Raw genomic sequence first — 20,072 nt, 5'->3', positions numbered from 1 at the left:
TTTTGTTTAGTTAATATGTGTTATAGTTAATCTGCTACCCAAAACATAACGTGTCCTGAGATTGCAATATATATATATAAATCACCTTGCCAAGTTGCTGCAAAAATTTAAGGTGTCTTTCCTCAAAATGAGTTGGATCACGGTCTTCAAAGCCTCCAGAAAAGCCAAATGCTCCTGTTCTCATATTGGGAAGTAAATCACTTTCTGCCAATAGTTCATAGTCTAAAAAAAAAAAACAACAATGCAGCTGAAATTAGCCAATTTGCTTTACAAAAAGTGAAATAAAACAAAACAAAAAACATGCTGGCAGCTACACTGCTTCTGGATTTCTACCTGGGGTGAACAAGCTGTTAAGTTCCCTTATAACTGCTCGAAACGAAGGCCGGAAATCTGGCTCATAGTCCATGCAACTGTTTATCAGGTTTGCAAGCTCAATCCATTTTGGCGTTGGAAGTTGATGTCTGTCTTCATAAAACTGCAGTTTCTAAAAAAACAAAAAAACTCAGTGCATTACCTTATTGTAATACAAAGTCAACTAGTAGTTACTGTAATCAAGAACACTAAAGTTTTCTAGTAAAACTCCCACCTTGTGTTATCAAATCTAACAAATCAGTAAAACCTCAGTCAGAAAAAATATTTATATCGAAGAAAAAAAAACGATGCCACAAATATAAATTGCAATTATTTAAGTGAAATAAAAGAGAGTGACGTATTTAAAAGTAAAACTTAATATTTTGCCACCTCACTCCAACATTGACAAACCAAGGCACATTAGACAACCACTGCCTGCACTTTACTTTCAATCTCCTCCCAGTTATGTGAGGGTTGTTAATCACAGTGCTGACAGGTGTAAGTAAAGTCTGAGACTCCAGGATTCTGATGTAGGTTTTTGTGAGCCCTATGTCCTACATAACTTTGAAACACATAGAAGTCACACAGCCTCACTATCGTCCTTTCTAGTACTAATTCAGCCCAATTAAGTGAATGGGAAATTAATGAAGAGTACTACATTTTTATGTTTCCACCTTCCACTTTATCTCCTTATCCCAAACAGTACCACACCACATGTAGCTGCACAATAATGCCAGTCGGCCAATGGCAGCTTTAATATTGGTCACTGGTTGTGCTTCTGCCTTATAGTAGCCACGCAACAGCTTAATTTGCTATTTCGCAACCTTACACAGAAACTGTTCCCCACCTCTTATATTGTAAGCTCATTTAAACAGGACCATCTTTACCTTCTGTTTCATGTCATTGTTTGTTATCTATTAATTTGTCTTATGATGCCCTCAAAAAGTGGTTTAATATGCTGGTGCTTTATAAATAAAAAATAATAAACATAAATGGGTAGGAGAAGTAAATGAAAACTAATGTTATAGGGGCTGTAGCAGCGAAAAAGCCAATAAAAACAAGGACTGCTCCACTCAGTCAATTATTACCAGATTGCTCAGGGTCTATGCTTTAGGTAGTACCGTGTGTATTAGCAAAAAGTCTATACTAAATGTCTGTTTCTGGAATATTGTTCACCACAGTGCCTACTGTACTCACTGTGCTCATTCCCTGTAATTCCTTCTGCAGGCAATAATTCCATCATTCGAGTAGGTGAGAAAGTCTTCATCAGAGGAGACATGCTTGAGACTATGGCAGGTAAATGACTGACACTGGTAGCCTAGCTAATAGTGGGAAGGCTCTGCACTGTGAATAGACCATTTCTCTTTATATGTGCAACTGAGTGTTGAACAGAAAGTACCCATATTTTCTCAAATGATGCCGATATTGAAAAGTCAGTATGTGAAAGGGTTTAAGACCTGTCTTACAGAAAAAATCATGGGGGTCATCTTACATTCATATTGGCCACTGATATTTCCCCATCCCAAAAAATATAATTATCAAATTTGATTGTGCATTTAAGATGTTTAATTTGTTTTGGATATATTCACATTTATCTATTAAACAATTATATAAAAAAAACATTTTTAAAGCATGGCAAGACACATAGACACTTAATTTGGACACATTATGCATGATAGTTAGAACTTACTCTCTCCCATCCTATAGCTCACACTTACTCTTTGAGAATCCAGTGCATTCAGTGGTTTGTCCCCACCACTGCATATTTCCCATAAGGTGGTGCCAAAACTCCACTTGTCTACCATCGGGTTGAGATTCTTTGGATTGTCGATGCACTCAGGAGCAACCCAGGGAATCCTTTCCAGAAGAACTTAATGGGAAAATAGCAAAAGGAGATATACATAGATATAGACACAGACAGACATACACACACACACACACACACACACACTATATTACATATATCAGATGTTTTTAGGTTATTTCCATTCAAAACTTTAATCATAGCACACTGGAAAGAGTGTAAAATGTTCAATAATAACAAATGCAGGAAATTAAATAAGACGTATATAAATGATGTGGATGATGTGCAGATACAAGAAATCATACTGTGAAAAAGCATAAGCATGAATAGAATACACAGAAGCAGATGGCGTAAATCAGAACCAGAAAAACATTTTTAAGGTGTTTGTTGACTAGGATCTGATCCTCAAAATATTCAAAGCAGCAGATGAGTGTTCTGATCTTGAGGGGGTCAATGACCTAGCCACATGTAAGATTATGTTAGTGATCGCAGGACTGTTTCTGCCAGGGGCAGAGTGGCTATGTCAGGAGGGGGAATGGAGGCAGGTAGAAAGTCACAGACAGAGATAGATAGTTGAAGGAGCAGCGTTACAGACAGCATAGTGAAGTGATGCGAGACTCCTATCACACTGATACAGAAAGATTGTGGTGTCAAATGGCTCTATATAAAACAATGTTCATACATCCAACATGTTTTTTTTCCACAAGAAAGAGTAATTATACAGTAATAGCAGGTGGTCAAAATATAATATTGGGTTATATATACTCTAATAACTATTTCTGCCTGTTGTTTCTTGAACACACTTTTATAGATATTTCTTAATGCCTCACTCCTTGGTTCCCCTTTTCACTGCTAGTTAAACACCTTAAATCATCTAATTATTTTGCAGTTTGCGGGTTTGAGGTGTATTGAATAATTTGGTATATAGGTTTGTACTTTAATTCTTTCATGCCATAATCTTATATCTTGACTATGGTACCGCATGGGTTATTTTAAAGCGTTTAACATTGTCTCAGAGCCTATTAAAGACAGCTTGAGACAGATAGTCCAACATATTGCAATGCTGCCTGCAGCATTCACACACTGTAAAATAGAATGGAGTTCTATGCTCATCAAGCATGTAGTATGATATGCTGCATGGAAGCTTTAGGCTTGCTTTTAAGATTGTTAGAATCATGTTTAAGAACACCTTTTCATGTACAAGGTTTTCTTAAGGCTTTAAAAAGTGTTATTTTTTCACAGTCTGTGTGTAAAAGCCCTAGCTCTGTGACAAAATGGCGAGTAAATAAAAATAAGAACACGTCTACTGAAACAATTGACATGCACATATTTTTTACTTTCTCTTGGCAGAACGGCAATACTGATTCCCGGATCGCTCAGCTTAATGAAAGCAGGATTTCCTGTTTTCCGGTCTTCTTCTCTGATCAGCAAAATGTTCTTTAGACACACATTGCCATGCACTAGATTTCGATCTTCCTAAAGCATGAAAAAGAAAAAAGAAACAGATGGCTAAAATATAATTGAAAAATTGGACCATTTGCTTGTATTGTTGTTATATTGAGGAGAAAAAGAATTACAAGATAATGCATATAAAACATTCTGCTTTTTGTCAGTTAACTATAACTAAGTGGACATAACTTAGCTCCTGAACTAAAGCCCATATTAGTGAGGTCAACAGTACAGATGATTTTTTTAAAAATACCAATACACTGAAAACTAGCAGTATGTGCAAGTTAATAATAATAATAATAAAGATGACATCATATCAGCATTAAAGTAAACTACATTAAACTGCAAGTATGACAATGTAATATGATTTTCAGTAGACAAACTAAACATGATAAACAGATCTGTGGTTAATCATCATCACTTATTTATATAGCACCACCGATTCCACAGCGCTGTACAGAGAACTCACTCACATCAGTCCCAGCCCCGTTGGAGCTTACAGTCTAAATTTCCTAGAGACTAGGGTCAATTTTGATAGCAGCCAATTAACCTACCAGTATGTTTTTGGAGTGTGGGAGGAAACCGGAGCACCCGGAGGAAACCCACGCAAACACGGGGAGAACATACAAACTCCACAGATAAGGCCATGGTTGGGAATTGAACTCATGACCCCAGCGCTGTGAGGAAGAAGTGCTAACCACTTAGCCACCGTGCTCCGCTGTGTAAATGTGCGTTTATACTTTACAAAGTAAGTACAAGATTCCCTCATAATGGACACCATCTGTGTTATATTCATCAGTTTGAGGACTGAAACCTTCCATATATTTCATGCCTGTAAGCGGCAAAAGTCTTCTAAGGACCACCTCACATTTCTGAATAATTGGATGCAGCAATATATCAAATATTTTTTATAATGCAGTTAACTACAATACCTGTTTCAACCAACTGATTCTATGTTGCAGCTAGCTTCAACTGCATCATTGAAATGGGGACTTAAGAAACAAAAACAACATTGTGCAGTGCCACCAGTGAAGAGGTACAATGGCCATAACTGGGGGGGTTCGGCAACACCAGTGAAGATAGAGACAACTGAACATGTGAGTGTGTGTAATGTGTGTGATTATACAGAGTGAATTTAATAAATAAAGTAAGAAGTGTAGTTCTCAAACTTGTCATCATTGCACAACTGGATATTTAACAGTGAGTCACTAAATGATACACTCATATTCCTGGCATGAGGTATGGAAAACATTCACTGTTCACAGGTGTGAGAAGCACTGCCCTATAAGAACATTCTGGATCAAGGAAAGCCACCAAACCACTCCTTAAATCATTAAACTATGATGTAGTCTTTTCTTTATATAAGAACTCAGTATAAGGAATAAAACATCAACTAGCTAGTAGAACAGCCACTACACACACACATATATATATATATATATATATATATATATATATATATATATATATATATATATATATATATATATATATATAGTTGAAGTCGTATAATTGGATGAACGAAAGTATATTGGTTTAATATTGGTTTGCCGTGCGATTGCGAAGCGTACGCCACGTAATACGTGGCGTGATGCGAACGCAACGGTAAAATACGCACGCACACACTCGCATTACAACATTTAGTTATTTATATAATTTCATATTCATATTGGTTTTGTTACACAGTAATTTATGAGCAGATATTTGGTTTATTATTAGTCTATATATATATATATATATATATATATATATATATATATATATATATATATATATATATATAGTATGATTATATGTATATTTTAGTGTTATTAAAGGTGTAGGTTATAGGAAAGGTGTCATGCCTGATATCATATTGATCCCCTAATCAGCAGCAGCTGTCCGGTGCAATCGGTGAAGAGATCGCACATTGCATACTCTAGTTATTGATATTAGGGAATAATCCTTTGTATGATGCTGGCTATGAAAGGAGCAGACCCCCTGGAGAGACGACCCCCACCTTTGGATTCCTTAGATTTAATCAACCTATGATCTGTTTACCCTGGACCCACCCAACGTCTGGACCTATAGAAACAATCCACGTCATCTCTATTGTTCAAGTGTAACACTGTACTGTATATAATCATTGCTGCACACACCCTGGCCCTCAGTCAACTCTGACACAGTATTCTAACAGATATACTGTCCACCGGGTGCGCAGCGAGCGCATGCGATTGCATTGGTATGTATTTATCTATTGGCTGTGCTGTACTGTACTTTATCATAATATAATAATGTATTGAATTGTTGACTATTACATCTGCTAAAATAAATACTTTGTGCTTTGGAAACACATACAATTGATTGGGCAATGCTTATTTTAAAACGATAGAATTACTTATTATTATATATATATATATATATATATATATATATATATACACACACACCTAAATTACTTCAAGTCTGAAGACACTTTTTTTTTTTTATACAAATGTCAGGATCAGTCATGGGTTCAAACATAATCCCTTCTTTGACCAACCTCTATATGAAATATTGTGAAATGTAATCTAGCTTCTTACCCTTATGATAAAAACGACTTTAAAATGTAATACTGAAATCCTCAAATACCTTTGGCCAGGCACCACTGATGAACGTCAGACTATAGTTGAGTGTTAATACCCTTGACGGTCTCAATTCAGTGGACTCTTTCTCTAGTTCCTTGATGTAAACAAATACAACACCCCTGAACTTAGTGATGGGACCTTAGCCACTCAGCTTTTCAGCATATAAACTGACTGGAACACAATCTCCATGTTAACACCTTTCACCCATTGCTGCTGTTTTGGGATCTTTCCTATACGCAAATGTTAAGAGTGTATAACGCTGACCCCAATACTGCTGAAGCCCAATTCACATGGTTCAGTATTTCAAGTAGAGGAAATAACCTGACTCTCCTTTAAAACCAACAATCCTATGTAAAGATGAAATATAGAGAAGAATGTATATGTATATACACCACAAAGGATAATCCTAGCCAACAACTGTTTTGCACCTTAACATTTACATGGCAGTCCTGCCATCTAGCGTCTTATTAAATTTAATTTAGACATCATTTCAATTAATCCTAACTTACTTTTCTTCAACTCAACCCCTGGGCCCCCCCCCACAAAATAAATAAATAAATAAAATAAATCATGGGCTACCCCAGAGGCTGGAATCTACGGGAGCTACTCCTCACAATGAATTTGTGTATAGAGCTGGAACCCCGACGGACCTTTCATTCATGCTGGGTGGCATAGCTAGAGTAAAACTGGTCAAAATGGGCAAATATCACCAACTTCATGTGCAAAATTTTACAGCCACATGCGGTAATATACTCACAAGAAAATGCATGGCCCATGCAAGCTGCTTTGAAACTTCTAATTTCCACATAATATTAACTGAGTGTTTGTTTTTCTTCAAGTATATGTCAAGTGAGCCAAATTTTGCATATTCTTGTACTAGAATACCTAAGAGAAAAAAAAAAAAAAATAAAAGACATACAATATGACTGACAAATGTCTGCTTTGAGATCTAATCAATACATGCCCATTTATGCTTACACAAATTTATTTTGACAACCTTAGCATCTTAAGAGCTTAAATAAAGGTAAGCAAGAATTATTTAAATAAAACTAGACTAAGCTACCTATGCAAACTCACAAAACTTCTAGTAGCTGTGGACAGTAATTGCTAACCTTAGGTTATTTGCAAGTTAACCAAAATTAAGATTCAGTTACTATTTTCAAATGCAGCATGGAGTGGTATAAAAATGTACAGGCATCAATCAACACAAACCCAGGGTTCCTCTGTGCCTAGTCAGCTCCAACAAATGTGAATTAACTATAGAAAATATTGTAGTACATTATACCTATAAGTGCTGCAACCAAAGGAATCAATTTCAGTGCAGATCACTCCCTAATAGTTTTTAGGTCTCAACTTCATGCCAAGAAGGTTCTGTGAATGAGAATTCTGTACTTTAAGGGGGCTATACAAAGGAGGTATGAGGTAGTACATGCTGGCTGTCCGGAACTACAAGTATTAAATGCATTGCCATATTGCTCGTGACATTTTCATTGCATGGAGTGCAGCATGCCAATACAATGTTAATTTTTGTGTGTAGTGCTTAACTTTTATCACACTGTGTAAAAAAACAAAAACCAAACATTTAATGCACAGACATCAATATACTATATATAGGCAAGATTAAGCAAAATAAAATTTACTTACTTTCATCTCCACATACACAGACTCCATAATTCAAGATCAAATGTCTGTATGACAGCTGGCTCATCATACTTGCTGCTTCAAAGAAAGACTGAAAAATCACAAAACAAATAGGAATATGTAAGTGCATAAAAATGTTAATATATGAAAACACCACAAAGAGTTGTCACGTTCTAGCAACTGTTTCTTGCCACGTGCTAATTTGAGCCATGAGAAGCAATAAACTCACTTTATGCTGATAAAAAAATCTAATGTAGTTGTAACCATGAGTCACAACCAACGATGAAACAAACAAACATGAGTGAGATGAAAAATTGTTCTCTTTAAAACTCTCAGAAGCTGAATTATACATTTAGATCTATGTTTTGTGATTCAAATATATATATATATATAATTTCACAACTAAAATTCTATAGATTTGCAACAATTAATGTTCTGTTCCTTACAGTCCAAGATTTCATTGTTGTTATTGCATGGGCCGAAAATTGAAAAACAAACCTCAGAATAATTTCTATGCGTTTTATCCAAGACTTTCAGAAGAACGTCTGTTTCATGAATTTGATTGTAGTCTCCTAATTCCTCACGCTTTCCTCTAAATATCTTGGTAAATGTACCCTGCCCAAGATTTTCCTCCTGGAAGACATGCAATACTTATATACTGTTTTTTACATGTAGAGAGTAATATTTTGGAAGTTCTATTAGCAAATATGTTCTCTACATATTTTGTAATTATATCCAGCTTTGCAATTCTATACCATCCATATTGTACGGTTAACTGCCTCTATGATCATCCTGTATTCGATTATAAAAAAAAACAAAAACAAGTCCTCTAAATACTGACCTGACCTTCTTGCAGGTTTCACCCCATGTATCTCGGTAACATTGTTTTATTAAACAGAACAGTACAAACAATGGTGACAGTTTCTCTGGGGGTTTTTTTTTAAATGTTTTTCTCTCTGTCACTTGCTTTGTATGCACATGACATAGAGCAGGGGTACCACATCCTAATACTGCAGGTCTTCCAGGTCACAAGCGAAATAATTAGTATAACCTGTAGATCTGTTACAATGCGTCAGTCTGTAATGATTACATCGATGGTCCAGCAAGGAGATATGGAAAACCTGCACTGTTAGGGCTCCCTCAGAACTGGTTTTGAGAACCCTGAGAAAAAGGAACAAAATCTACTGGTTTGAAAGAGGAGACCCTGTAGGGTAATGACGTGCAGTCATATATTAGGGATATTTGGCTTCACAAAGATGTTACTGCCAGTGGAGGAAATTCCATTGGTGCGGTGCACCACAAGCCCATGGAGATAATGGACCTGATGCAGATGCAGAGGGTCGGGGGCCCGAGTTTCTCCCTCCCCACCGCTTGCTAGTTCCGTCTCTGGTTACTGCACTTCAAGCATTATGACTGAGTGCACTAAACACCAATTGTGAATGAAAGTGGATGACATTTCTATCCAAAGACTATTTGGCATCATATAGTTAATAAAACAAATGGCAAAATGGCTTATTGTGTTCAACACAAATTATATACATATCTACCGAACTAACCTAAACTGATTGAGCTTTATTCAGTGATTCAGCCAGATTCACGATATGAAGAGCTGAGCATGTACATGTGTCATTTTGTGGCGTTACATACAGCCTAGCAGTTACCCATATATCCTGCATGACAGTGTGAGGATGGTTAATGAAGCCGAGCCTCAGTAGGTGTTAACATGATTTCTGGGAATTACATTTGTATTACGAGATAATGGACAGTTTGTATAGTTTTTGTACACAAAATTAGTTTTCAAGACAGGGTTTCAAATTAATTTGTATTTACAAAATAAGATATTTCATGTTTAAAGGATTCCTCTAATATCGCAAATTTAATTACCAAAATAATGTAAAAATTATTCTACATTATGAATGATTTACCGGATCGTAACTATTCTATAGTTTCAACTGATTTCTCCTTAATGTAACAGCAGTTTTAATTCAATTCAGCCCCATCCACTGCATGATTGGGAAACAGCCAGCCAGAGTAATAGAACTAGACCTCAGGCTGTCTATAAAATGAAGTGAGCTGGGGAGTTATTACATCCAGGATAGTCCTTTTTTGTGTAAAATAATTCTAACCTTATACCGTCAATTAGGATGTAAAGTTTAACAGAGAGGACAGATCATTTCAGAAGACAGAATAGGCTGGCTATGGATGCAGAAGGTATGTATCACTATATAAAAACTTACATAAATCAGGTCTTCACTCCTGATCTTGTGAAAGACCATCTGATTCACATTATTGTGCCTCTGTAAAGATGGTGATGTAGGGACCTCTGAAACTTTGTTGCTCCTGAAGATAATCAAGTTTGATTTCTCTGAAAAAGGACAAGAATTTATCAATTAAAAATAAAGAAAACCCGAAACATTCACAGCTATGTCAATTCAGCAAATATCTATATAAACCTTCAAAATACATAATAAGAGAAAACAATCTTCAAAATACAATTGCAATAGTTAGTGTAAAATCGAATATTTAAAAAAATATATATATATATAATGCTGAACTTACTTAATAGTCTGTAATTTTAGACACCACAGGTGTTATTACTGGCATCCATGAAGTTTACCAAGAGGCTAGGGGGTAAATGTATAAAGCTGAGAGTTTCTGGGGAATTTGAAAAGCGGAGATATTGCCAATAGCAACCAATCAGATTCTAGTTATTTACTTAGTATATTCTACAAAATAATAACTAGAATTTGATTGGTTGCTATTGGCAACAACTCCATTTTTCAAACCTGCCAGAAACTCGCAGCTTGATACATTTAGCCCTACATCTCTATTCACAGACATAATCTCACCAACAGAACAAAGCACTAAATAGTCAAGTGAAAACACGTTTCTTTCCAGTGATATTCTGTAAAATGTTCAGTTATATTTACTTTTATCTATTTTATATTACCCAGCACTTCTAAATTCTTCCACAGCATTTTAAAAGCCACAGGTGAACCTTGCCAATGTGCAGACTGTAACATCAAGGATTTAAGTACAATATGGAAGCCTAGTAAAAGTCACATCAACGCTGAAATATTTGTCACTGGGTCATTACTTAAATCATTATATTAACACTAACTTGTAATAAAAACATAAAAGTCATAGTAACACCAACTGCCCCCAGATGCTTTACCAATACCTAGCAAGAAAAAAATAAAAGTATGTATATTTAGCTAAATTTCAGAATTCTGTCACTGCACTTATAAATGAAAAATAGTATTAGGTGAATGATTTTACACACACACACACACACACACACACACACACATATAATATATATATATATATATATATATATATATATATATATATATATATATATATATATATATATATATTTGAAGTCGTATAATTGGATGAACGAAAGTATATTGGTTTAATATTGGTTTGCCGTGCGATTGCGAAGCGTACGCCACGTAATACGTGGCGTGATGCGATCGCAACGGTAAAATACGCACGCACACACTCGCATTACAACATTTAGTTATTTATATAATTTCATATTCATATTGGTTTTGTTACACAGTAATTTATGAGCAGATATTTGGTTATTAGTCTATATATATATATATATATATATATATATATATATATATATATATATATATATATATATATATAGTATGATTATATGTATATTTTAGTGTTATTTCTCAAAAACACTTCTGACCTTTAGTTTTAGGGGGGCAACATCGGGTAAATTGGAATATGATGCCATCAGAGCGGACAGTTTCTTTCTGGTAGCAGTTTAACAAATCCCTTAGAGTGCTAAAGTTTTTCTTGGCGCCCCTGAGGTTGTATTCTCCATTCCCAGTCTTTGTTATCAAGCAGTGCTTATATTCAAGCACCCCAGCCCGCTGAATGGCAAAACACAAGATAAGTAATGGGTAAATAACAGTTTTACAAAACATATGCACAGTTTCTCTCAATATGACATTGATACACATTAATGATATATAGAACGGACATAACAGATACTTCAAGGGGAACAATGAAAATCAAAAGAACAGAAAAAAATTCCAATCATTGAAAAGAAACTGGTCACAAATGTCCTGTGAAATTATGTCCATTAACAGGAAAACACTTGTGTCATAAGTAATGGCATAAACTACAAAAGCATAGTAAGCTTATAACAACATAGGCATTCTGTATGTAATTACCTCTACTGCAAATGTGAGGAAGTACTTGTTAAATTCTTTAGGACTGCATCTAAGTATGAAAACTCCTTTTTGGTTGCCTGCTCTTTTCAGCTTATCAATGGCAAATTCCATCCTATGTTTTGAAAGTAAGAAATATAAAAAAAAGTTGCTTAAAATTTTTTTTATTATTTCAAACCAAACTTTGACGATTAATCAGTGAAGGATATGCTTTTAAACCAGTTACACAAAAACCAATGCATTAATGGATGGAAAACATAGGAAGGCTGTTCTAGCAGGATGATGGCACGTCATAACATGGGTAGCCAAGAATAGAAAATTTCATGAAGCACATCACAGTAAAAGAGAGTCCCTTGATAATTGATTCAAAGTCTTAGACTATGCAAGAAAAGAAAGGTCAGTATTAAAATGTGGCAAAGGAGGATCATCCCTGCAAATATTTTGTGATTCAAGTGCATACCTAATTAACCATAAATCACAGTGTGTTCGGATCCAAATGGGGAGCCATCAGCTTTTGGTAAATGCAGTCAGACAATGACAGCATCTAACAATGTATGCATCCCTCATATGTTCATACAAATGGTGGCTGCTTGGATCTAGATATTTGGCCTGAGTGCTGAAAGATGGCCAAATTGGACAAATTCGTCCGGATCACTCTGTCTGTGAGCAACCATTACTCTTTTAGATGTTTATATTGCCTTATATTGGTCCATACCTATAAAACTTACTTCTCATTTGCAAAGAATATAATTTTAAAAAGATTTTGGTCATTATTGGACTAACCCCTTCAATATAAATTCCCGCCTCCACGTAGCAAATAGAGCGGGTGGAGTAGGTTACTCCCCACTTTTACCTGAAACCACAAGCCTAATCTTGTCATGACTCAAGGGGCTGGATGAATCAATCCACCCATTCCTCTTTAATAGTGCTCCATAGAGCTCTATTGAAGAGGATTCATGCATTGTAGTACCCAACTTTGAGCAGCAGCATTTCTTCCTGGGGGAACATTGGTATTGAGGAAGGAGGGGAGGTGGTTATATTAAAAGTAAGGTTGCCCAAATCCTTTCTTAGAACACAATGTGAATAGCAATAATAGCATACCCAGACGAAAAAATGCCGTAACAAACTGGTATTGATAAAGTAAAAAAGGGAATATGCATAACCAATTGCATTATCACCACTGCACATACAATATCAGATTGTGTACAACAGAATAATACAATTTGAAAGAGAACATGTTATGAGAATAATTTAAGCAGCCTCAGTTACAGTTCAACAAATGTTTTTACGTACAGTCCTAATGGTGCCAACACAGACAGTGACTAATGGCAGTGTAACTAATCCAGCAGCTAGTATATCAGTTGGACCAGCTGTCTTTAGACTGGAATCAGAGAGAAGAATGAGGAGGTGGAAATGCAAAAATGGTGTGCAGAATAATGAGGATTATGAATAACTCATCTAGAAGGGAAGAGCCCCTCTATTTTCGAACCCCGGAACCATAAGATGCTTTAGGAGGCAAGGGTCTGCAGACACCCCCATTGCAACAAACCTAGGGGGGTTTCATTTGCGCTGGGTTCTGCCAACCCCTTGAACCTCCTTTTTCCACCAAAAGGAGGTTCAGGGGGTTGGAAACCTCAGGGTTACAACCCATCCCAGATCGTGAGAATCAGAGTCCATAATAGCACCTGCAGCCCATGTCCGTGAAAAAACAAAACTATAAATGCACAAACGTGGTAAAGAAAATAAATTAGTACTGCGAGTTCACAGTCCTCTGCCTTCAGGCGGGCGATTTAAAAATGGTCCCACGCAGCCAAAAGGCCAGGGCAAAGGGGGCAAACAAAAAAGTGAGATTAACTTGCTACGTGCCTTACCCTGTCACAGTGAGGGTGACCAATACCCACGTGATTTTCCAGCACCCCTAGGCGCTACTCTGGGGGGCACTTCGCCCTGTGTTTTTTTTGCTGCTTGCCTTTTGGCCAGAGGACCAAGATAGGCAGTCTTTTCGGTGAGTGGCTTCTCCTTTCTCGGACAGAACTACACTTGATCTTGGCCATTAGGAGGTGATAGACTTGAGCTTAATGTTGAACTTTTTTTGTGTGTATTTAGAATACTGCCTTGTAAGGGACATGTAGTTGTGAAGGCTACATCTCCAGAGTCTTCAAATGCTTGATCAAAGTTGTCAATTGTCATAATGTTGTACTTAAGATTTAATCAAAACAAAGATTCCCTAGAAAATCGCCCTTGGCGCTAGCAGACCAATATAATAATCTCTATAATAGGAGTATCACATGGACAACCCTGCAGCTCAAACCACGATTCATCAAATCGTTACCTAGAAGGATATATACAAAATGCCGTGCGCTGGGAAAACCTGTGGTACTCGCCCCCTTCAGATAGTGTACACTGATAAGGTCAAACCAAATAGTAAATCAAAATTTATTGTACTTGAGCAACACAATAATGTTAAAACAGCTCATAAAATATTAAAAGCAGAATCATATGAAATTGGAAGATAATACAATAACAGACAGACAATGACATCACCATGTATATACACCTAGAATCTCTAATTGAAAAGAGATCTATACATAAAACATGCCCAAATTATATCAAAACAAACAGGGTTTCGTTAAGGCTATGTTAAATTGCACATTGGCCTATTTAGAGATGTATTTAAAGCTGGGGCACCCTTAGCCACTGTAAGTAAATACACCCTAAAGTAGTAACTGTGCACCGCCAGGTGCTTATGCACCAATACTTAACACCCAGCTAACCTCCAATTTTATTGGGGGAAAAAATGTGTTGTTGGTAAAACCAAAAGGGAAAAAAATGTATCATATTAACATAAATTAAATTTTTGCGCTGCCCCCTAGTTTGGCTATATGGTAAATACAATTGTGGTCTCTACCCTTATGCTATGACATAGGAGGGAAATGATGCATGTCAAACAGCACCAGGAGTATAAACTATAATTGGCCATGTAAGTCAATATTTAGTTTAATGCTGGAATTGCTTGCAGATCTGGGGCCACCTATTACATACCACAAAAAGGCATATATTAATGGGATCCAAAACATATCACAGAGTAGAGCACTTCTGAATCATTTTCAAACTTCTTAGAATAGGTCTCTAAAACAGCTAGAGGTTGTTGATTTTGAGGACACACTGGATTAGAATACATATAGCACCAGGCCTAATTGAAGCAATTACAGACTTCTCTTGTCAGGATTTAACAGCTGCTTAACATTTTGGCTATAGCATAAGATCTGATGATTTTGTAGCGAGAACACTTTGTACATCCATTTCTTTACCATGGTAACCTACAGTTACACATGTACATTGTTTTACCAGGTTAATTAGCAATTACATTTTTGGCTTCATGATAAAAACGTTCGATGAGGTTGGGATGAAACATGATAAAATCACAAGCTTAAGGTCGCATACGTATACCAGCATATACTATTTGATTACATTCAGATAGAATGACTAAACCACTAAAAGCAACACTTGTATATTAACCCTTCTGTTCACCTGTAATATATTTAGGGAAACAGAATTAAGATAATTTCCATCTGTACAGAGTATAATGTACTAGTCATATGCTGCCAGGCAATTAGATCCAGTATTGGTTTGTCTTGTACAAGTTCTATTTTATTGATGAATAGCAAAAGCCCGGTGAGATGACTAGTACTTTAGTTTTCCCACCGAAACACATTTTAGATATGAATAATACAATTTTGTTTAAAATAGAGGTAACTTGTATGTCAATTATTTTGTTGGTTATTCTTTCAGAGCAAATATAGATGAAAATACAATATAAAACCTATTGCCTACTATGCCCTTTGCAAAACAGGCAGCTCTACAGAGTGTAAAGCAAGTTGATAACATGTTATTGTCCATAAGGTCACTGTATCTTACTAAAGCCCTATGCACACACTTCAGTCTGGCTGTTTGATGCAACTGCCATATTTCCAAATCCACCAGCAAATTACACCAATCTAGTTCTTCAGGTGCCTTGCAGATCAGACAGATTACAATGTAGAGCAGCCTCCTTCTGCTTTTGTTTGCATTGCCTGGTTGAACTCACATGATGAGATGGAGATTACCGATTGACACTTTTTTCACTTGACCAGATTAAATCAGAACGAATGTGAATTTGGTATGATGGGGAGATGCACACAAAGTACTCAATTATGAAAAAGACATTTTGAGATTTGGAATTAATTAAGCATAACAAGGTATTAAAAGTGCAATTTTATCCCAGTAAAATGTGTTTTTAAAAACAAAGTATACTTACGAAACAGGCCCATGGCAATAACTTTGAATACCTTCCAGTATGTGGGGAGGCACGACTTCCTTGCAAAGATAATGGTGTGCATCTGCTGTCAATCTATAATAGCCATCAATAAGTGACACAAAGGAGAGAGCTTCCTTTAATGAAGAAAATTCCACTTCCTAGAGAAAATAAGTCAGCAAGTAGTTAGCACAGAGAAAGGAATGATTATCTATATATATATATATAGATATAGATATAGATATAGAGAGAGAGAGATAATATATATATATATATATATATATATATATATATATATATATATATATATATATATATATATATATATATATATATATATATATAGAAATACATACACACAACGTTGCCTTACAAAAGTGCAACTATGATATACACAAACATCTAAGAAAAACTGGTACCCGCCGCACTTGTCACATACCAGTAGACATATTTAGGACACAGACAGGGTACTACAGGACATAGCTGTCTATCATTTCAAATAAATTCACTTTTTTTTGTTTTGTTTGTTAAATGCCAGAGGATTAGCATCAGAAATTCATTTTAGTTTTGGGTTTAGTGGCAGACAACAGTGTGGACTGACCCCCACCCCCAGTTTTGTTTTTGTTAGGGTTAAGAAGGTTTTTTGGCCTTTCCAAACCCTAAATTAAACCTTGATGCGGACCTTAACTTTATATATATATTTGAGTATTTATGAAAATGATGTGCACTTATGCTCACTGCCCAGATCCAGAGTATGTTTAGGGGTTGAGAGAATGGCTTTAGGGAAGCAGAGCAGGTTCAGCAGCTTACATACAGTGGTTAACCACCATTATTTTTCATAAAACATTTCAACATTCAGGGCTTGTAGCTATGAACAAGCCCCACGACATAAAAGGTAAAACAAAATATCCTAAAAACACACATCATAAAATGCAATTTAAAACAATTACCTATATCTAAATCCAGCCCGTCAACAATGCCTTGTTCTTGTAACCTTGAATGTGTGTTTTTAAGTCTATTAACAGGCAATATAGCTTACATTTTAGTATGACATTTAAAAGTAGAATATTCAAAAGAGAATAAAATTAAAAATTACATAACTGTAAACCAATGCCAAAAAATGCAACCAGCACATAGCACCATATCCATGTATAGTAATATTCAAGATCAGCAGGAAGAAAATATTTTTATTTTTACGTTTTGCTGGATCTGGTCGCCAGCAAACTTTTAGTAATTTAACTTGTCCTTGCATCACCTTCAAACTGAACAATTAAGTATAGCACTAAAACATGGGCAACACAACAGGTGCTGAAGTTGTGTCTGGTATATTTATTTCAATTAATTTTAATTTGTGTATTTTAAGAATGATAAATCTGATTTTCCTTAAAAATATAAAATCATTTGAGGTATCACCATCTTACATAATTAATCCAGATTTCACAATTTCAAGCATACAGTTATACAAGAAACAATGAAAACTAAATGAATCAGCTTTACAGCAGCGCACTACTGAATATATAAAACAAGTGAGCAGCTTGTCAACTGACAAATTATTGCTGCGCAAGTCACTCTCTTCTGAAGTGATTGCAGCAACTATGCTGCTTGTTGCAGTGAGCTCTGGTACATCTGCATACATGCAATGGGATATGAAACAAAATGCATATAGCTTTAAAAAGAAGAAAAAAAAAAGGCAGAGCATGTACTTTTTGCTAGGAAGGAACAATTAGCTGTTTTCAGGAAGGAAAATGAAGTTGTTTGCAAATAGCTATCACCATGTAGGATAGCCTACTGATCACTCAAGAACAGTGTGACACAGGAAACCTGATAGTGGTGAGATTTGTGAAAAGTTCAGTAGCCCAGTACACCACACGATTATCAGTTCCAAAACACAGGAGTGAAGTAACACAAGTGTCTACACACTGTTTACTTTCCCACACTCCACACTTTTGTTTACAACTAATATATAGTGAGTACTGTTTGTAAAAATTCAATCGGCACTTACACAGTTAATATACAGCAATATAAACAAAGAGAATTCCTGTCTTACTCACTCTAAACAAGATTACTTTAATTGCAATAGAAATTGCAAAATTAATAAACAGAGGAGACACTTTGCTATGTCATGTGCCCTATTTAGGTGAAAACATGCAACCAGTATCTCTCTTCATTGTAATCCGATGACTGAGAAAAGTATTTATAAAACAGGGTTATTGTTTTATAAAGCAAAGAGAGTAATCTACTATTTTTCACGATAACATGACCAGTAGACACTTAGATGAGTTTGTGGCCATAATTTCTATTTGACTACCAAATATCACGCAAGTAGTATGGATACTCCCTGTAATCATTTATGCAAACAAAATGTCAGTAAAACATTACTCTTAAGAACCTGTGAACAGCAAAAATGAGATTCACTCTATTTAACTACTAAAATGTTATGGTGCTTATTTAATAATTTGGTGTAATGTGCACAAATGTGCTTTAACACATATCAACAAACAGGATTCTCGCTGTTTTTCTACTGTAGTTTTGAAGATAAAAGCAAGTGTCCAATTGGTTACTACAAGTTACAGCACCTAGCACTGTTATTGAAAAATATAATCATTTTTATGAGAAAATATACTGACTTCAGTTGCACAGTTGCAGTGTATAGAGGATTTACACACAATAAATGCTTTGTACTTATGGCTGATGACTACCACTACCATAGAGATTGTCTTACTGCAGATGTGGCAGCGGTTTAGCTCAGTTTTAGAGGGCCCACTCTGGAACAAACATTATACAGGCTGACACAGAGTGCCAGTAACTGAATCAGCTTGATCACACTGTCCTTTTTGGTAAACCCACCCCAGTGGGAACTGTAATTCATAACCATTCTTAGAAACTCCTCAGTTTCCACACTAATCCTCTCTGGTGGTGTGAGTAGTATCATCATCATTTATTTATATATGTACACCACTAATGCCGCAGCGCTGTACAGAGAACTCATTCACATCAGTCCCTGCCCCATTGGAGCTTACAGTCTAAATTTCCTAACACACAGGCAGGCAGGCAGACACTAGGGTCAATTTGATAGCAGTCAATTAACCTATCAGTATGTCTTTGGAGTGTGGGAGGAAACCGGAGCACCCGGAGGAAACCCAAGCAACCACGGGAAGAACATACAAACTCCGCACAGATAAGGCCATGGTCGGGAATTGAACTCATGACCCCAGTGCTGTGAGGCCGAAGTGCTAATCACAGTCACCGTGCTGCCCATAGTAGTTTGGGGACAAAATGCCTTTGGTCTTACTCATTTCTAAAGAGGCAGGTTATGGGGATGGAGGCTGCTTACTTCTCCCTCAATAACCTGCTAGGACTGGCTCCTCTTGAGTAGTGCAGAGCTGTCCAATAAACAATAGTTCAAATGTAAGATATTATCTGCTGGCAAACAGTGCTTGGATACCTTGCCAAGTTTACCCTATTACTGTAAAAACACGCAAACACTTTACCCTTGCTCAATCTCAATGTTTCTGGACATAAAGCCAGGGATTACCACTTAACATTTGGGAGAACTGTACAGTTACATAAAATATAAATCTCACTTTCACAAATTTGCATTGAAGACCCATAAGTCTGATTTCAAACTTGGGCCCCAGGCAGGCTTCAACTTTAATGATGCTGGGTACCAATCTCTCACACATGCTACATAACAAATCTTGTAGTGGTCAGTCAACCTAAGCAGAGTT

At 36.1% G+C, this 20,072-nt stretch overlaps 1 protein-coding gene across 3 annotated transcripts in view; it reads right to left on the bottom strand.

The window, feature by feature from the left end:
• The window catches only part of JAK2 (Janus kinase 2), a 143,117-nt gene that overhangs the window by 16,300 nt on the left and 106,745 nt on the right, over nt 1-20,072 (bottom strand). For all 3 annotated transcript variants that reach the window (XM_075209147.1, XM_075209156.1, XM_075209164.1), the window contains 11 exons: nt 16,348-16,505; nt 12,054-12,165; nt 11,564-11,750; nt 10,089-10,216; nt 8,350-8,484; nt 7,855-7,942; nt 6,968-7,095; nt 3,493-3,631; nt 2,070-2,221; nt 334-484; nt 86-222 (listed from right to left, as the gene is read on the bottom strand). In XM_075209147.1, the coding sequence (XP_075065248.1) occupies nt 86-222; nt 334-484; nt 2,070-2,221; nt 3,493-3,631; nt 6,968-7,095; nt 7,855-7,942; nt 8,350-8,484; nt 10,089-10,216; nt 11,564-11,750; nt 12,054-12,165; nt 16,348-16,505 (1,515 nt within the window). The remainder of the gene's footprint in view (nt 1-85; nt 223-333; nt 485-2,069; nt 2,222-3,492; nt 3,632-6,967; nt 7,096-7,854; nt 7,943-8,349; nt 8,485-10,088; nt 10,217-11,563; nt 11,751-12,053; nt 12,166-16,347; nt 16,506-20,072) is intronic.

Source organism: Mixophyes fleayi, chromosome 1 (genome assembly GCF_038048845.1).
Source record: "Mixophyes fleayi isolate aMixFle1 chromosome 1, aMixFle1.hap1, whole genome shotgun sequence".
NCBI lineage: Eukaryota > Metazoa > Chordata > Amphibia > Anura > Limnodynastidae > Mixophyes > Mixophyes fleayi.
The sequence above is the reverse complement of the archived record's forward strand: the minus strand, read 5'-3'. Positions and strand labels throughout refer to the sequence as shown.